The 19922-nt window shown below is 45.8% G+C and overlaps 1 protein-coding gene across 1 annotated transcript in view; it reads left to right on the plus strand.

Moving 5' to 3' along the window:
- The window catches only part of LOC126092840 (carboxylesterase 5A-like), a 159355-nt gene that overhangs the window by 36146 nt on the left and 103287 nt on the right, over positions 1 to 19922 (plus strand). The window contains exon 4 of the mRNA XM_049908570.1: positions 6904 to 7048. Coding sequence (XP_049764527.1) covers positions 6904 to 7048 — 145 coding nt within the window. The remainder of the gene's footprint in view (positions 1 to 6903; positions 7049 to 19922) is intronic.

The raw sequence follows: 19922 nt of genomic DNA on the forward strand, positions 1-19922 counted from the left end.
GAATGTGGATGGTTTGATTGACAATGATTAATCGGTGCGTGGTAGAGGGTATTTTCTGCGGGGACATTACTCGGAGTATGCAGTATATTTCGCTAGGACTTCTCAGCGAATTCTTTCTCTCATGAATAAAAGTTCCGCAGCCCCGCAAGTATAATCCAGTGAGCTGTGAAGTGATTGAGTGGCGCAGTCAGTCCAACTTCTTAGCGTCCGCCGGACAATCGTACACCGGCTTGCAGTTCTGACGTACGTGAGCAATGAGACATGTGCTCCCCCCCAAGAACAAAGTAAATACCTCTGGAGTCATTAGTATTCTCAGAGAAATTTTGTACCATTCTGATGGACTCCAGCGCTCAGTGTCTAATATTAAGTTAGAGGAAAAAACGTTTAATAAAGGGAACCCATTTGTCGGAGGCTCAGGAGTAATATTTTGTGGCTGAAAATCATAACAGTTCACTCATTCAGTTATTATAAATTCAACATTTTTACTTATTTCGTTGTATCAAGACCGTTGATACAGCTGAGGAACTCTTAAGCTTCCAATGATTCTTTAAATCGTCCATGTCAATCTCAGGAATCTGGTGCTCAATAACACTTCAGATTTTCTATTTATGTCCAGCAGCAATATTTTGATCGAGTTACGCTATTGTGACGTCGTGGAATGTTGGAATTCACGTTTTCCGTGCCTCGTGATGGTGCGTTAGTGCTCATTTCAGTTTCAGAACATCTCCTGAATTTGTATCTCCGGAAGTTTACATTTTATTTCTGACGATGGAAATGGCGAATATAATTTAGAGACTGAGTTTTAACGAAGTTTTCTGCAAATGTATCTTAGAACATTTTTTTGTAAGTTGATACTGGGAACAGTTGTATGATGCCTATTTTTCATTTCTGAGAGGGACATAGTTCACAAGATTTAGACAATGTGACACGGATTATGCGAATGATGAAGCCAGTCACGGATATTTCTCGGAGCAATATTTCTGAAACTATTCTTTTTTTTTACGTGACACTCACTATTCTACGTACAATGCTGAACCGTTTCTCTTTTTATCCCTGCGTAGGCATGGTATCTGCTTCAACTGAATCACTGTCGAAGTTTCTCTGCCAGTTTCTGAGGGCACGATCGTCGTACTGGGAAACTAATACTAAAGTTGAAAGGCATTTACAGAATCATATTAGGCAAATACAAAATCACTAACTTCAGATAATACAACCGTGACTTAATCACTGCTACTATATAGCAAAACGAACAGGCAATCCATACATGTCAACACTGAACAAGTGCAAGTGACTATTGGTCAACATTAACGACAAGTTTGGTTAGTTGACACATCTCCAGTTATTAAAGGTCTGTTAATATCACACCAACACCAACAACCTTTTGCTCCCCTGCGACGCAACTAGTGCTTAATCTGTAGCACGCTTGAGATAGTGTAAAAAAATAAGTACCACTAATCAGACGGTGCTAGCCATGCACTAATCATCAATACTAAGTTTCGTTTACACTATAGCTTACTAATCCGTTTATTCTAAGGCGGCACTAGCCAGCGATACAAAAAATGGGTCAGAGCACTATGGGACTTAACATCTGTGGTCATCAGTCCCCTATAACTTAGAACTACTTAAACCTAACTAACCTTAGGACAGCAGACACATCCATGCCCGAGGCAGGGTTCGAACCTGCGGCCGTAGCGGTCACGCGGTTCCAGACTGAAGCGCCTAGAACCGCACGGCCACACCGGCCGGCCCAACGATACCATTGCGACTTTTGTTAACTGTGTGGAATTAGCCCTTCTCTTCCCTCACAAATATGTGGGCCAAATAATTCTTAAAATATAACCACAGTTGGAACAAAGTGGTCAGCGTACTAACGCTGTTCGCCACAGATAACCTTTTGGCCTAGGGCAGCCATTCCTTAAGATCCAGCAACAACTAAACCCGGCATATTCATTGCTCTCCGCTCTGACAGATTTATGCCGTGCTTAATAACCAACCCACACAGACAGACAAGGTCTCCACAAATGTCTGCAATAAACGTAGCAGTCGCATCCCGAAAACGCCAACACCAAAGATTTCCACCCACAGGCACGCAATCGCTCTTAAACATTCCGACCACGAACGAGATTATATGCAACAAGAGAAGTTACTGGCCAAGAGAGATCTCCTAATATCAAATAACGGCCATAATTTCCGGAAAAAATTTCTGAGAACGTACAATTGGAAATGTAAATTTGTGGTAAGGCCTTATGGGACCAAACTGCTGAGGTCATCGGTCCCTAGGTTTACTCACTACTTAGTCTAATTTAAAGTAACTTACGGTAAGGACAACACACACACCCATGCCCGAGGGAGGACTCTAACCTACGACGGGGGAAGCGGGCGAACTGTGACAAGACACCTAAGACCGCGCCGCTACGTCTGGAGTACAGCATTGTGTGGTAGTGAAACATGGACTGTGGGAAAACCAGAACAGAAGAGAATCGAAGCATTTGAGATGTGGTGCTATAGACGAATGTTGAAAATTAGGTGGACTGATAAGGTAATGAATGAGGAGGCTCTACGCAGAATCGGAGAGGAAAGGAATATGTGGAAAACACTGATAAGGAGAAGGGACAGGATGATAGGACATCTGTTACGACATCAGGGAATTACTTCCATGGTACCTGAGGGAGCTGTAGAGGGCAAAAATTGTAAAGGCAGAAAGAGATTGGAATACATCCAGCAAATAATTGGGGGCGTAGGCTGCAAGTGCTACTCTGAGATGAAGAGGTTAGCACAGGAGAGGAATTCCTAGCGGGCCGCATCAAACCAATCAGAAGACTGACGACTAAAACAAAATAAAAATGCAACAAATAGAGTCAACAACCTAGGGTACATAGAACAGAATACGGACAACCTCACGTCCCTCAGACGTAGTATTCGCAGTGGACTTCACCCGGACGACGTAACAGCTGTTTAGCCAACGATGACGTAAATTTGATGGTAGTAGGTTCCTGTGGGACCAAACTGCTGACGTCATCAGCCCCTAGGCTTACGCACTACCTAATCTAAAATAATTAAACTCACGCTGAGAACAATACACAGTCATGCCCGAGGGTGGACTCGAACCTCCGATGTGGGGAGGGCGGTGGGGGGGGGGGGGGAGTGTTGGAGGGGGGGGGGGAGGAGGCGCGAACAGTGGCAAGGCACCCTAGAATCAATCGTTTGGACAATTTGTTCCTTTTACGAAAGATTGCGAATTCCAGATGTGTACGAAGCCTTTTTGGACGATTTAACACAGACTCAGTGATTGCAGGCTCTCTTCGACACAGCTGGAACTTCCCCACTAATTACAGGGCCAACGTGATCATCAAATGATTCAGAAAAAACTCATTCGTTCATTCACTCCAGAACAAAAAAGTCACAAACCTTATTTATGGAGGAAATTGTGTATTAAATCCATCTCCATTACATATCCACATCTCCGGTGATTCCACGCCGTCATTATTTTCTTTTTACAGTTTCTTTCTCCTCAAACAAACCGCTAGCGACACAAATGTTAATTGGCTCGCTTTAGCGAGAAGAAAAGCAGAATACGTATCTCTCAGAAACACGTCAATCCCTCAACAGATACTCCAGAAGCTTCTCTAGTTACCACTCTAACAACCATAAATAAGGTTTGTGACTGTTTTGTTCTGGAGTGAATGAACGAATCAATTTTTTCTGAATCTTTTGATGATCACGTTGGCCCTGTAATTAGTGGGGAAGTTTCAGCTGTGTCGAAGAGAGCCTGCAATCACTGAGCCTGTGTTAAATCGTCCACATCTGTAATTCGCAATCTTTCGTAAAAGGAACAAATTGTCCAAACGATTGATTCTCCCGATTGACTGCAGTGTTTAACAGTAATAATAAATGTAAGGATCTCTTACAGCAAGCCAGCCGCTGATTACCAAGACGAAGGACGCCAGCAAAGATCCTATTTGGCTAATTTCACGTAATGAAATATTATATTAAAAACTGTACATAGATAAAGGAGAGAAAGAGAGAGATCGAGTGAAAATAGAGATAATACTAATAATCCTCCATTAGTCTAATTTTTCGCCTGTCTTATCACGGATCAGCCAAAAACGGGGAGGGCCTTACTTTACTGTATAGTTTTATGTGTGAAGGGGAAGGGATCTTAAATGCAACAGATACACGTCTATACAGACAAGACATTACACAGAGATAGCGGATAGCTGCATTCATCATCTATTCTTGGATAAAGAGACGGCAACTTATTATCCGAACATTTAAAAATGTTCAAAACTGAACGTCCAGGTGGTCTGCATCCGACATTAAAAGCACGTCACCGAAACACAACTCTCGTAGTTGTAAAAAAGACAGCATAAAAGAAATGGATTTCCCAAAACGTGATGTTAGTGCTCCGGGCTACACACTGACGCACACAGATCATAAAGTACACTCATGTTCAGAAAACAACAGAACACCTTGAGCGACTAGAGAGAGGAGTTCGTATTCACAAGACGTGTACATTAGTATGATATGCAGAAATGATTAGCAGCTGAACCATGTCGGCCGGCAGATTCAGGATCAACATCGATAACACGGCGCAGCACAGCCCACCGGTAAAGTGTGCCAGCGACTCTCGTAGCCGCTATAAACCGAAGGGCATGTATCAATGTCACTTGAGTAGACGTGCTGGATGCCCCGCAGACGCGTGAGCGAACCGTACCGTCAAATGAGTGAGTTTGTAAGAGGGTGTATTTTTGGCACGACAGAATGTGACGTATCCATCCGGGAAACTTCTGCTCGTATGGGACTAAGTGTTTCGGCAGTGCAATGAATGTGTGCAGAATGGTCCACGAAAGGCCGTGGAACACGACGAGATGAGTCAGGTCGCACCGCCCAGACCGCCCCCCGAGAAGTTCGACATTTCATTTGCATGCCGTTGCTGGACAAATCAGCGTCCTCGTCCGTCCCCTTTTATTACGGTATCGGTTCCGTGGGCGTTGTCCACTTGTACACGTTCTGTGAATATGAATTTCGCATCTCTAGTCGTTCAGCGTATTATTATGTCTTATCTGAACATGAGTGTACATACCCGAAACACCAAACTCACGTAATAGTGGAAATCACATCATCAAACAACCACTTTTCCCTAGTATGACGACATCGTACTCCGGCAAAATATACTCACGCACACATGAACCGCTTTTTCATGGAGGCCAACTAGTCAGCCCGTAACATACAGGCAAACTCTAAATTAGAAGGCTGTTTTGCCTGATTCATACAACTTCCGGCAGTCTGCAACCAGAGACAGAACACTCATCGTATTAAATCCGCAAGTGCACTCTCCTACTTTCAAAGACACCAGAAAGAAAGCCGGTCAACCTGACATATATACATGCACCGTATGACATCAGCAATTAATATCAACGTGCACTACTCACAAGTTTGTTTGTGTGGCCATCTTCCGCAGCAAGCATATAAATACTTGTTTTGTAAATAAAACTGCCTTTTCCTGTTGCTAGTTACTTTATTTATCCCATACGCGTTTCGCCTTCTCCTGTTCTAAGGCATCATCAGTGGGTTCTATAACGATACAGTTTTGTTACTTATAGATTATACACGCACACACACACACACACACACACACACACACACACACACACACACATATACGGTATAAACATCATAAATAGAAGTTAGTAACGAACATATGCTTCGTTAGGTTGGCAACAAATAGGTAAACATATCAAAGAAGATGAAACACGTAATGGAGTCGCAATATTTGCGCTGTGAAAAGAAGTGTACGACGAAATAGTTGTATCGATTGACAAAAGAACAATAGTCCACCACAAAAAAGAGTGAGAAACATGGTGAAGAGTGTGTGGAAGGCGAGAACACGAAAATGTGATTAGATGGCAGTGATAACCTACAGACCAGATGTAAGGAAACGCAGATCAGCAAATGGTAAGTTATTACTTTTTTTACAAAACATCGCGAAGTGAACTGTTTGATAATCTATAACTAACAAAACTGTATCGTTATAGATCCAACTGATGATGCCTTAGAACAGGAAAAGGCGAAACGCGTATGGAATAAGTAAAGTAACTAGCAGCAAGAAGAGGCAGTTTTATTTACAAATTTAAGTGCGCTACTGAGCGTGTCGCGCGGAGTGGCCGCGCGGTTAGAGGCGCCATATCAAGGACTGCAAAAAAATGGTTCTAATGGCTCTGAGCTCTACGGGACTTAACAGCTGAGGTCATCAGTCCCCTAGAACTTAGAACTACTTAAACCTAACCAACCTAAAGACATCACACACATCTATGCCCGAGGCAGGATTCGAACCCGCGACCCTAGCGGTCGCGCGGTTCCAGACTGTAGCGCCTAGAACTGCTCGGCCACTCCGGCCGGCCACGGACTGCAGAGACCTCCCTCGGGCATGGTGTTTATATTGTTACTAGCTTAAGTTAGTTTAAGTAGCTTGTAAGTCTAGGGACCGATGACCTCAGCAGTTTGGTCCCTTAAGAGTTCACACATACTTGAACATTTTCTACCCAGCATAGTAGCTGATATCGGATGACCGCCGCTTCGACACTAGGAACTGGCCCAGTCGGCCAAGCCGGTCTGTTGCTCCAAGAAAACCGCCGCCATGGCTCGCTACAAGCGTAACAGCAGCGCGTTCCAAAAGGAGGCGGGACTTAACATTGTCGCATATAACGAGCATATTTATGTAGATCTGTGAAATCTACTGAATCTCTTTGAAGAACCCTGCACTGTTTATCACATCCCGAAAGTGTTGCCTTGGGGAAACGGATGCCCGCAGCACTCTACGTGATTTGGCTTACCCTCCCCCGACATGGCCGCCCCTACTGTGCTTTGGTAACTGGTGACTGGGAGGCGCGTTCTGTGTTGCAGGTGGACAGCTCCGCTCGCCTGCCGGTGTTTGTGTTCGTGCACGGAGGCTCCTTCACGGTGGGGTCGTCGCTCGTGGCGCGGCCTGGCTTCCTGCTCGACCACGACATGATTATGGTCGTGCCTGAATATCGACTCGGTGCGCTGGGTAAGACGAAAGTCTCCAACCATCTTCTTGGACTAAGACAGTTAGCAAGAACAGTAGCTTCGATTCAGCTGTCATGAGAATTATTGTCTCCACTGCAACTCACGAATTAATTTTATTGTGTATGTATGTGTGTCCATGTGTGTGCGTGTGTGTGTGTGTGTGTGTGTGTGTGTGTGTGTGTGTGTGTGTGTGTGTTTGGTAACACGAGTAGTTATCCGATTGAAATTAGAAAGTGTAGCTGCTTCCCCCCCCCCCCCCTCCCCCCATGAACCAGGGACCTTGCCGTTGGAGGGGAAGGCTTGCGTGCCTCAACGATACAAATAGCCGTACCGTAGGTGCAACCACAACGGAGGGGTGTCTGTTGAAAGTCCAGAAAAAGGTGTGGTTCCTGAAGAGGGGCAGCAGCCTTTTCAGTAGTTGCAGGCGCAACAGTCTGGATGTTCGACTGATCTGGCCTTGTGACGCTAACCAAAACGACCTTGCTATTGTGGTACTGCGAACGGTTGAAAGCAAGGGGAAACTACAGCCGTAATTTTTCCCGAGGGCATGCAGCTGCACTGTATGATTAAATGATGATGGCATTCTCTAGGGTAGAATATTCCGGAGGTAAAATAGTCCGCTATTCGGATCTCCGGACGGGGACTACTCAAGAGGACGTCGTTATCAGGAGAAAGAAAACTGGCGTTCTACGGATCGGAGCGTGGAATGTCAGATCCCTTAATCGGGCAGGTAGGTTAGAAAATTTAAAAAGTGAAATGGATAGGTTAAAGTTAGATATAGTGGGAATTAGTGAAGTTCGGTGGTAGGAGGAACGAGTCTTTTGATCAGGTGATTACAGGGTTATAAATACAAAATCAAATAGGGGTAATGCAGGAGTAGCTTTAATAATGAATAGGAAAATAGGAGTGCGGGTAAGCTACAACAAACAGCATAGTGAACGTATTATTGTGGCCAAGATAGACACGAAGCCCACGCCTACTACAGTAGTACACGTTTATATGTCAACTAGCTCTGCAGATGATGAAGAAATTGATGAAATGTACGATGAGATAAAATAAATTATTCAGGTAGTGAAGGGAGACGAAAATTTAATACTCATGGGTCACTGGAATTCAACAGTAGGAAAAGGAAGAGAAGGAAAAGTAGTAGGTGAATATGGATTAGGGCTAAGAAATGAAAAAGGAAGCCGCCTGGTAGAATTTTGCACAGAGCACAACTTAATCATAGCTAACACTTGGTTCAAGAATCATGAAAGAATGTTGTGTACATGGAAGAACCCTGGAGATACTAGAAGGTTTCAGATAGATTATATAATGGTAAGACAGAGATTTAGGAACCACGTTTTAAAATGTAAGACATTTCCAGGGGCAGATGTGGACTCTGACCATAATCTATTGGTTATGAACTGTAGATTAAAACTAAAGGAACTGCAAAAAGGTGGGAATTTAAGGAGATGGGAACTGGATAAACTGAAAGAACCAGAGTTTGTACAGAGTTTCAGGGAGAGCATAAGGGAACAATTGACAGGAATGGGTGAAAGAAATACAATAGAAGAAGAATGGGCAGCTTTGAGGAATGAAATAGTGAATGAAGCAGAGGATCAAGTAGGTAAAAATACGAGAGCTAGTAGAAATCCTTGGGTAACAGAAGAGATACTGAATTTAATTGATGAAAGGAGAAAAAATAAAAATGCAGTAAATGAAGCAGACAAAAAGGAATACATACATCTCAAAAATGAGATCGACAGGAAGTGCAAAATGGCTAAGCAGGGACGTGAGAGGACAAATGTAAGGTGTAGAGGCTTATCTCACGAGTGCTAAAATAGATACTGCCTACAGGAAAATTCAAGAGATCTTTGGAGAAAAGAGAACCACTCGCATGAATATCAAGAGCTCACATGGAAACCCAGTTCTAAGCAAAGAAGGGAAAGCAGAAACGTGGATGGAGTATATACAGGGTCTATACAGGGGCGATGTTCTTGAGGACAATATTATGGAAATGGTAGAGGATGTAGATGAAGATGAAATGGGAGATATGATACTGCGTGGAGAGTTTGACAGAGCACTGAAAGACCTAAGTCGAAACAAGGCCCCGGGAGTAGACAACATTCCATTAGAACTACTGGCAGCCTTAGGAGAGCCAGTCCTGACAAAACTCTACCATCTGGTGAGCATGATGTATGAAGCAGGCGAAATTCCCTCAGACTTCAAGAAGAATATAATAATTCGAATCCCTCTGACCGAGCGAGGTGGCGCAGTGGTTAGCACATTGGACTCGCATTCGGGAGGACGACGGTTCAATCCCGTCTCCAGCCATCCTAATTTAGGTTTTCCGTGATTTCCCTAAATCGTTTCAGGCAAATGCCGGGATGGTTCCTTTGAAAGGGCACGGCCGATTTCCTTCCCAATCCTTCCCTAACCCGAGCTTGCGCCCGGCTCTAATGACCTCTTTGTCGACGGGACGTTAAACACTAACCACCACCAAATTCGAATCCCAAAGAAAGCAGGCGTTGACAGATATGAAAATTACCGAACTATCAGTTTAATAAGTCACAGCTGCAGAATACTAATGCGAATTCTTTGCAGACTAATGGAAAAACTGGTAGAAGCCGACCTCGGGTAAGTTCAGTTTGGATTCCGTAGAAATGTTGGAATATGTGAGGCAATACTGACCTTACGACTTACCTTAGAAGAAAGATTAAGGAAAGGCAAACCTACGTTTTTTAGCATATGTACACTTAGAGAAACCTTTTGACAATGTTGACTGCAATACTCTCTTTCAAATTCTGAAGGTGGCAGGGGTAAAATACAAGGAGCGGAAGGATTATTTACAATTTGTACAGAAAGCAAATGGCAGTTTAAGAGTCGAGGGACATGAAAAGGAAGCAGTGGTTGGGAAGGGAGTGAGGCAGGGTTGTAGCCTCTCCCCGATGCTATTCAATCTGTACATTGAGCAAGTAGTAAAGGAAACAAAAGAAATGTTCGGAGTAGGCATTAAAATCCATGTAGAAGAAATAAAAACTCTGAGGTTCGCTGATGACATTGTAATTCTGTCGGAGACAGCAAAGGACTAGGAAGAGCAGTTGAACTGATTGGACAGTGGCTTGAAAGCGGGATATAAGATGAACATTAACAAAAGCAAAATGTGGATAACGGAATGTAGTCGAACTAAGTCGGGTGATGCTGAGGGAATTAGATTAGGAAATGAGACACTTAAAGTAGTAAATGAGTTTTGCTATTTGGGGAGCAAAATAACTGATGATGGTCGAAGTAGAGAAGATATAAAATGTAGACGGGCAATGGCAAGGAAAGCGTTTCTAAAGAAGAGAAATTTGTTAACATCGAGTATTGATTTAAGTGTTCGGAAGTCGTGTCTGAAAGTATTTGTATGGAGTGTAGCCATGTATGGAAGTGAAACGTTTACGATAAATAGTTTGGTGAAGAAGAGAATAGAAGCTTTCGAAATGTGGTGCTACAGAAGAATGCTGAAGATTAGATGTGTAGATCACATAACTAATGAGGAGGTATTGAATAGAATTGGGGAGAAGATTAGTTTGTGGCACAACTTGACTAGAAGAAGGGATTGGTTGGTAGGACATGTTCTGAGGCATCAAGGGTTCACCAATTTAGTACTTGAGGGCAGCGTGGAGGGTAAAAATCGTAAAGGGAGACCAAGAGATGAATACACTATGCAGATTCAGAAGGACGTAGACTGCAGTAGGTACTGGGAGATGAAGAAGCTTCCACAGGATAGAGTAGCATGGACAGCTGCATGAAACCAGTCTCAGGCCTGAAGACGACAACAACAACAGCTGCTTCTAGGGAGCAGTAACCACGAGAGCTGAGGTGTGTTCGATATCAATACGTAACGAAGGCTACTTCCCCATTACTCCGTATTACTCAGAAACAAATCATGTCTCAGGCTGTACTTAAGGCTTGGTATGTGATCAACAGCCGTCTACCGAGTGCTACTGCAGTGACACTCAAACTGGAGATGCTCGTTTTATTCCAGACAGTAATATAATTTAAATTTGCTGTCTGCAAACACTATATGCCTCCTACTACTAGAATAAACAGAGCAGATAAATGAAAAGTGCTCCGAAAAATATTTAATGCACCTTAAGATAGACAGCCCAACTTACACCTTCCACACACACACAGGACTGATGATGGAAGTTTGTTTGCTAACTTACGGTGCATGCAATATTTTTAGGGTCAGCATTATTTTGCCTGCCATGTGTATAATTACTTATTTACTACTTAATTTGTAGACCACTGATAATGCGTGATATGATTACATAAATATGTTTGATTAAAAACGAAATAAACATTCGGTAGCAACTGAGCATGGGTGGAGCAAATACCACAATTTTATTTTACCGTGTTTCGGTTACAGACGAGTGATTATTTTGCCATCGGTGTTGATATGAAAATTTACTGCCAAATTACACGAGGGAGTTCCAGTATCCATCCCGACGAAGTACATCTCCTTTCGGTTCTCTTTCGTATACTGATAGTATGCACTACTGATTAATCTATTAAGCTCGTTTGAACTCGCTAATGACTCGTGGCGGAGAGTCTGTGCGTGTTTCTAAATCATGCATCAGCTGACTACCACACTAGCTCCCACACCTTTGTATCTAAGACCGCAACAGGGCTGGGTGAGGTTTCTAATGATACTCGAACGCCCGTGTGCCGAGGAAGAATAAGTCCCTGTCGGGTCAGCCTCATATGGATTTTCTGTGGTTAGCCTGATTGGAGTGGGTCACAGCTAAACTCCTTGTGGAACGTGGTGCTACTTGGATGTCTGCGTCTCCATTGTCCTTCACGCGGAACTCTTTATGTTTCCTTTCTTCCTTCATCCAACAATCTAGACCAAATCATGTCACTTGATAATTGCTGTTGCTGCAGAATATTATTGGTGAGTCAATCTTGCTGCTTCCACTGCAGATTCACTCGCCGATTCCGTTCCAGCATCGTTGATTATCTTCAGCAGAATAACTTGTAATATTTTTAGTCACTTTGTACACTTTTTCATAATACCATTAGATTTTAAACTCTGTTTCAAAACCATCTCGTCTTCCGTTGCTATTGAACAAATGAGTAAGCAGCGAGGGCGGTAAATGAATGCCTTATGTATAGCTCTTAAAGTGACTGTTCTTTTTACACCCCATACTAACCCATTTGCTTGTAAACATTGTTATCTGCCTGCGGTTTCCCGTTATTTTCACTCTATTTCAAAAGTGTATCATTTTGCATTGCTATTTAACATGCAAGTAAGTGACGACGCCGGTAAGTAAAGACATTGTTATACACCTTTATGCGACTATGCCTTGCATACACTCATGTTCGCCTGGAAACATTGTTATCTATCCATCGATTTTCATGTTTTATTGATTTTCAAAATAATTCTGAATATTTTATTAACTTCTCTATTTCCTTATATAATCTGCCTCTCTTAGCATTTCAAACTTTTGTAAACTCGTACGATTTCATTTACATTTAAGAACTGTATTTCCGATGTTATCGATCATAACACAACGGCAACGAATGGAGTATTAATGACTTATTATTCCAGTATTGTAGACATTCAAATTTCTACTCATTCCAGTTTTTTTTCATGTCCCTAAGAAATCTCTGTCTCATAACATTTCCATTCTGTTTATGTTTGTAATAAATACATAGGTGACCAGTACACATATAACTGTATAGTAGGACGCTGCCATACAGCAGTCATAATACATCAGTATGTTCCATTAGAAATGGAAACATCGTATGACACTGTTGGCTGGGATATCGCAAGGGGTGGCTTCAGCCGACTGTCGGGAAGGGTGTTCTTCCTCCGCAGCACTCACCAATTTTCCTGCGGATGCGTGGGATTTGTGTCGTATGTGTTTTTGTAGAGAGTATGTGAGTTTCATAGGTTATTGTTCAGTGCAGTTTTACTTTAGTGCTGTGTAATCATGAGAGAAGGGAACAAGTGAAACTCGGTGGAGGCTATTAGCCTACTCCTCTCCACCCATCCAGCAGCACCAAGGTGACAACTGAGCTCAACGGCACCATCCTACGGACGGTTCATCGTCAACAGTTCAAAAAATGGTTCAAATGGCTCTGAGCACTATGGGACTTAACAAAAAAAATGGCTCTGAGCACTATGGGCTCAACTGCTGTGGTCATAAGTCCCCTAGAACTTAGAACTACTTAAACCTAACTAACCTAAGGACAGCACACAACACCCAGCCATCACGAGGCAGAGAAAATCCCTGACCCCGCCGGGAATCGAACCCGGGAACCCGGGCGTGGGAAGCGAGAACGCTACCGCACGACCACGAGATGCGGGCTGGGACTTAACATCTGAGGTCATCAGTCCCCTAGAACTTAGAACTACTTAAACCTAACCAACCTAAGGACATCACACACATCCATGCCCGAGGCAGGATTCGAACCTGCGACCGTAGCGGTCACGCGGTTCCAGACTGAAGCGCCTATAACCGCAAGGCCACACCGGCCGGCCATCGTCAACAGTGACGCATATCCACACTTCATGAGGCAATGCAGGAAGCTTCGGAATTTAATCGAGGACATTTTTGCAAAGAGGGCGACTAATAATATGGCGCCACCAACACTCCTCCAATTGTTAGCCAAATACTGGCCGTGAAAATTTCATGCATCACCAGAATTCGAATCGGTTAACCACCGGGGCGACAGCTACCGCACCGGCGAGCATCATTGACGTCGGCTAAGGAGGCGTGACCGAGTCATACAGCTGTGTATGATTAATGCCGTGTTTTCAGTTCTCATTTGCACCACCCTGCTCATAAGCGCACCATAATTTTCTGTTTGCTAAAAACTTTGTCAGTTTCTCTCTGAATTCCGGATGGAACTGATTCTGTCGCTAATAAAAGTGATGCAGAAAAACCACTAAACACTAAATCAGGAAGGGCTGCGTGGATTTTAATGTTGCTCTTTCCGAGTACGAAGGCATAACGTTAGAAATGGCACCACCACTCCTGGTCGCGGCAGATGTAAAGGGAGTGTTAAGACACTGTTCTCCTAGTCGGAAATTTCCAGATTCAAATCCTTGACCACCCAATCAATTTAATTTTTCGGTGGTACCTTTGAAAAATCACAGCCGATTTCATTCCACATGCCTTACGCAATTTCAGCTAGTACTCTTTCTCTGGTGAACTTTGAATCAGCGGACTCTAAATCTCAAATTTCCTTCATTTATCTCATTTGGTAGCTACACGAAAACATAGTCTCCCAGCGCTGTTGGCTGTCACACGGCGTACGTTCCGTTCTGTACTGGCAAGGGCAAACAATGCCCGTATAATGCTGCTTCCAAACGTGGATACTAATTAGAAAGCCGTAACATGTAGCTGGCAGCACATCTGTCGAGAATTGAAGTTCCCATGTAACTACTGCCTAAACTTGAATAAATGATGTTACTTGTGTAAAATGTACAACTTCCTTTCGCAATTACTTTGACTGCTAATCACATATGAAATACTATTGACTGATAGGCGGTGTATTAGACTAACGAAGTCTTATTTGTCGCAAGACGTAAGCGATATCTAATGCAAAATTGAAATGTTTTTCTGTATATGGAATACTCTCAACTGTTGAACAATTAAAGGACTTGCAATATTCCAACATACTCACACAGCCATTTTCAGTAAAGCAACCATTTTCAAAGCTAGAACACGTTATTACAGATTCAGACGTTCCTTTCACTTTAGGTGAATCGCAATTATTTGCTGTTTTTACGTTAATAGCGACTCCTCAGTCTCACCCAGAGGAACAGGAGACGCCATGTAATTAGGATGCGGCATGGAGGGGCATGCGAACGGCCTTATCGCATTGGTAACACCGGTTCCCCCAGTTAAGCACTGTCGGGCTTGGCTAGCACTTGGATGGGATACCGTCCGTCTGCCGAGCGCTGTTAGCAAGCGGGGTGCACTCAGCCCTTGTGAGGCAAATATAGGAGCTACTTGATTGAGAAGTAGCGGCTCCGGCCACGAAAACTGCCAATGGCCCGGAGAGTGATGTGCTGACCACACGACCCTCCATATCCGCATCCAGTGACGCCTGAATTCTGAGGATGACTCGGCGGTCGGTCTGCACCGTTAGGGTCTTTTGAGGCCTGTTCGGACGCAATTCAGTTTAGTTTATGGACGGGTATTGTATCAGCATACCGTTCGTCCGGCAGTTGTCAAATTCCATGCCGTAAAGCGGCAACTTCTCATTCAAGCTGCTCCCAAGCTCATTTCAGCCTTCCCACATAGGAAAGATTCCTGGCAGTATAGGGGAATGAACCCGGTCCATCCACAAGACAGTCATTCGTCCTAGTCGCTGATCTACGGTGGAGGACTTGATTCAGAAGTCTGGACACATAAAGTCTCTCTCAGATTTTATCTACTTTCAATTTGCAGATATTTTCATCATTTGAAGTGCCGAGTTAATTTTTTAACATGAATTGACCCGTATTGACTGTAAACCCATAACCGGTAACATAGGGTGAGCAAACTGAAACTAGACCGGAAAATATTTCGTGTATCTTAAGACAGGCAACCCAGCTTACTTTATTCTCACCCAGGATAGTTACCTATTGTAAGTGCACGAAATATTTTCCAGGAGAGTTTTGCACTGATCAGCAGAACATCATAGCACTCGAAATACACTCCTGGAAATGGAAAAAAGAACACATTGACACCGGTGTGTCAGACCCACCATACTTGCTCCGGACACTGCGAGAGGGCTGTACAAGCAATGATCACACGCACGGCACAGCGGACACACCAGGAACCGCGGTGTTGGCCGTCGAATGGCGCATACTGAGCTCCATCGCAGTCTTTAACACTGGTAGCATGCCGCGACAGCGTGGACGTGAACCGTATGTGCAGTTGACGCACTTTGAGCGACGGTGTATAGCGGGCATGCGGGAGGCCGGGTGGACGTACCGCCGAATTGCTCAACACGTGGGGCGTGAGGTCTCCACAGTACATCGATGTTGTCGCCAGTGGTCGGCGGAAGGTGCACGTGCCCGTCGACCTGGGACCGGACCGCAGCGACGCACGGATGCACGCCAAGACCGTAGCATCCTACGCAGTGCCATAGGGGACCGCACCGCCACTTCCCAGCAAATTAGGGACACTGTTGCTCCTGGGGTATCGGCGAGGACCATTCGCAACCGTCTCCATGAAGCTGGGCTACGGTCTCGCACACCGTTAGGCCGTCTTCCGCTCACGCCCCAACATCGTGCAGCCCGCCTCCAGTGGTGTCGCGACAGGCGTGAATGGAGGGACGAATGGAGATGTGTCGTCTTCAGCGATGAGAGTCGCTTCTGCCTTGGCGCCAATGATGGTCGTATGCGTGTTTGGCGCCGTGCAGGTGAGCGCCACAATCAGGACTGCATACGACCGAGGCACACAGGGCCAACACCCGGCATCATGGTGTGGGGAGCGATCTCCTACACTGGCCGTACACCACTGGTGATCGTCGAGGGGACACTGAATAGTGCACGGTACATCCAAACCGTCATCGAACCCATCGTTCTACCATTCCTAGACCGGCAAGGGAACTTGCTGTTCCAACAGGACAATGCACGTCCGCATGTATCCCGTGCCACCCAACGTGCTCTAGAAGGTGTAAGTCAACTACCCTGGCCAGCAAGATCTCCGGATCTGTCCCCCATTGAGCATGTTTGGGACTGGATGAAGCGTCGTCTCACGCGGTCTGCACGTCCAGCACGAACGCTGGTCCAACTGAGTGGCCAGGTGGAAATGGCATGGCAAGCCGTTCCACAGGACTACATCCAGCATCTCTACGATCGTCTCCATGGGAGAATAGCAGCCTGCATTGCTGCGAAATGTGGATATACACTGTACTAGTGCCGCCATTGTGCATGCTCTGTTGCCTATGTGCCTGTGGTTCTGTCAGTGTGATCATGTGATGTGTCTGACCCCAGGAATGTGTCAATAAAGTTTCCCCTTCCTGGGACAATGAATTCACGGTGTTCTTATTTCAATTTCCAGGAGTGTACTACCAGTATAAACCAGTTCAGGTCGCAGCAGGGTCACCTGGCGAGTAATGACTGCTAGTCGAACACATGCATGGTGCATGTAGCATCAGAGAGCGCGCTGTTGTGCTTAGAATGGGGAAGGAGCACGATCTATCTGAGACTGACCGAGAGCAGACTGATGACTCGAAGGCTCGGCACGAACGTTTCGGAAACTTGAGTGTTCGAGGAGTGCTGTGGTGAGTGTCTTCAGCACCTGCCGAAACCAAAGTGAAACAACGTCCAGTCGTCGTACAGTGGGCGTTCACCTGTCATTACAAACGTCGGACGTCATAGGCTGGGCGGACTGGTAGAAGAGAACAGGAGAAGAACTGTGGCAGATCTAGCATCAGAGTTTAATTCTGGAGAGAGTAAAAGTGTGTCTGAACACACAGTGGGCCGAACACTCCTAACGATCGAAGCCGACGACCCAAGCTATTAACACCACGGCATAGCGGCAACTAAGACTGAAATGAGCAGGTGACCGTCGATACAATACGTTGCCGCAGCAGCAGAGCGTTGCTTGGTCTTATGAATCGCGATACCTTCTTAATCGTAACGATGGGAGGGAGCGAAGCCGTCGTCTTCCAGGGGAACAACTCCTTGACACTTGTACTGCAGGACAGAGATAAACTTGCAGTGTCTCCATTACGCTGTGGGGAACATTCAAGTGGGAATCAATGGGTCCAGTGAAGCTAGTGCAAGGCACCATAACGACCAAGGGGTATCTTACACTGGTTGCAGACCACGTACACCCATTCATTACGATCATGTTTCGCGACAGCACTGGCACTTTTCAACAATACAATGCGCCATCTCACACGGCCAGGACTGTGAAAGAACACGGCGACGAGTTCCAATTGATCTGAACGTGATCGAACACATCTGGAATGTGATTTACTGTGGCGTCATAGCTCAACTTCTCCCTCCTTCGAATTTACGGGAGGAGTTGAGTTGTCCTTGGTGCCAACTGGCTCCATCGAACTACTGAGGGCCCAATTGCTTCCATTCCAAGACAAGTCGCCGCTGTTACCGGTGCAAAAGTGGACATGCCGGCTGTTAGGTACACGGTCATAAAGTTCTGGCTGATCAGTGTATTTAGCCCACCATGTACACTCCTGGAAATTGAAATGAGAACACCGTGAATTCATTGTCCCAGGAAGGGGAAACTTTATTGGCACATTCCTGGGGTCAGATACATCACATGATCACACTGACAGAACCACAGGCACATAGACACAGGCAACAGAGCATGCACAATGTCGGCACTAGTACAGTGTATATCCACCTTTCGCAGCAATGCAGGCTGCTGTTCTCCCATGGAGACGATCGTAGAGATGCTGGATGTAGTCCTGTGGAACGGCTTGCCATGCCATTTCCACCTGGCCACTCAGTTGGACCAGCGTTCGTGCTGGACGTGCAGACCGCGTGAGACGACGCTTCATCCAGTCCCAAACATGCTCAATGGGGGACAGATCCGGAGATCTTGCTGGCCAGGGTAGTTGACTTACACCTTCTAGAGCACGTTGGGTGGCACGGGATACATGCGGATGTGCATTGTCCTGTTGGAACAGCAAGTTCCCTTGCCGGTCTAGGAATGGTAGAACGATGGGTTCGATGACGGTTTGGATGTACCGTGCACTATTCAGTGTCCCCTCGACGATCACCAGTGGTGTACGGCCAGTGTAGGAGATCGCTCCCCACACCATGATGCCGGGTGTTGGCCCTGTGCGCCTCGGTCGTATGCAGTCCTGATTGTGGCGCTCACCTGCACGGCGCCAAACACGCATACGACCATCATTGGCACCAAGGCAGAAGCGACTCTCATCGCTGAAGACGACACGTCTCCATTCGTCCCTCCATTCACGCCTGTCGCGACACCACTGGAGGCGGGCTGCACGATGTTGGGGCGTGAGCGGAAGACGGCCTAACGGTGTGCGGGACCGTAGCCCAGCTTCATGGAGACGGTTGCGAATGGTCCTCGCCGATACCCCAGGAGCAACAGTGTCCCTAATTTGCTGGGAAGTGGCGGTGCGGTCCCCTACGGCACTGCGTAGGATCCTACGGTCTTGGCGTGCATCCGTGCGTCGCTGCGGTCCGGTCCCAGGTCGATGGGCACGTGCACCTTCCGCCGACCACTGGCGACAACATCGATGTACTGTGGAGACCTCACGCCCCACGTGTTGAGCAATTCGGCGGTACGTCCACCCGGCCTCCCGCATGCCCACTATACGCCCTCGCTCAAAGTCCGTCAACTGCACATACGGTTCACGTCCACGCTGTCGCGGCATGCTACCAGTGTTAAAGACTGCGAAGGAGCTCCGTATGCCACGGCAAACTGGCTGACACTGACGGCGGCGGTGCACAAATGCTGCGCAGCTAGCGCCATTCGACGGCCAACACCGCGGTTCCTGGTGTGTCCGCTGTGCCGTGCGTGTGATCATTGCTTGAACAGCCCTCTCGCAGTGTCCGGAGCAAGTATGGTGGGTCTGACACACCGGTGTCAATGTGTTCTTTTTTCCATTTCCAGGAGTGTCCTTGAGGAAGACATAAAAAAAGATTATGTAATCGCGGACAGCAGAAAATAGAAACACTTGTTTTTTCCCGTACTGATTTCTCGTGTCTCGTAAATGTGTCATATCGAATGAAATTATATGGTTCCAAAGACCTCTCCAAAGCTCAAACGTATATGACGTAAACATGCAGTTGAAGGGACGAATGAAAAATTGTACCAAGGCCGGGATTCGAACCTGAGTCTCGTGCTCAAGAGGCAGATTTGTTTACCGCTATAGGCTTTGTATCACTATTGGCCTTGTGC

The sequence above is a fragment of the Schistocerca cancellata genome, chromosome 7 (assembly GCF_023864275.1).
Source record: "Schistocerca cancellata isolate TAMUIC-IGC-003103 chromosome 7, iqSchCanc2.1, whole genome shotgun sequence".
NCBI classification, from domain to species: Eukaryota; Metazoa; Arthropoda; class Insecta; order Orthoptera; family Acrididae; genus Schistocerca; species Schistocerca cancellata.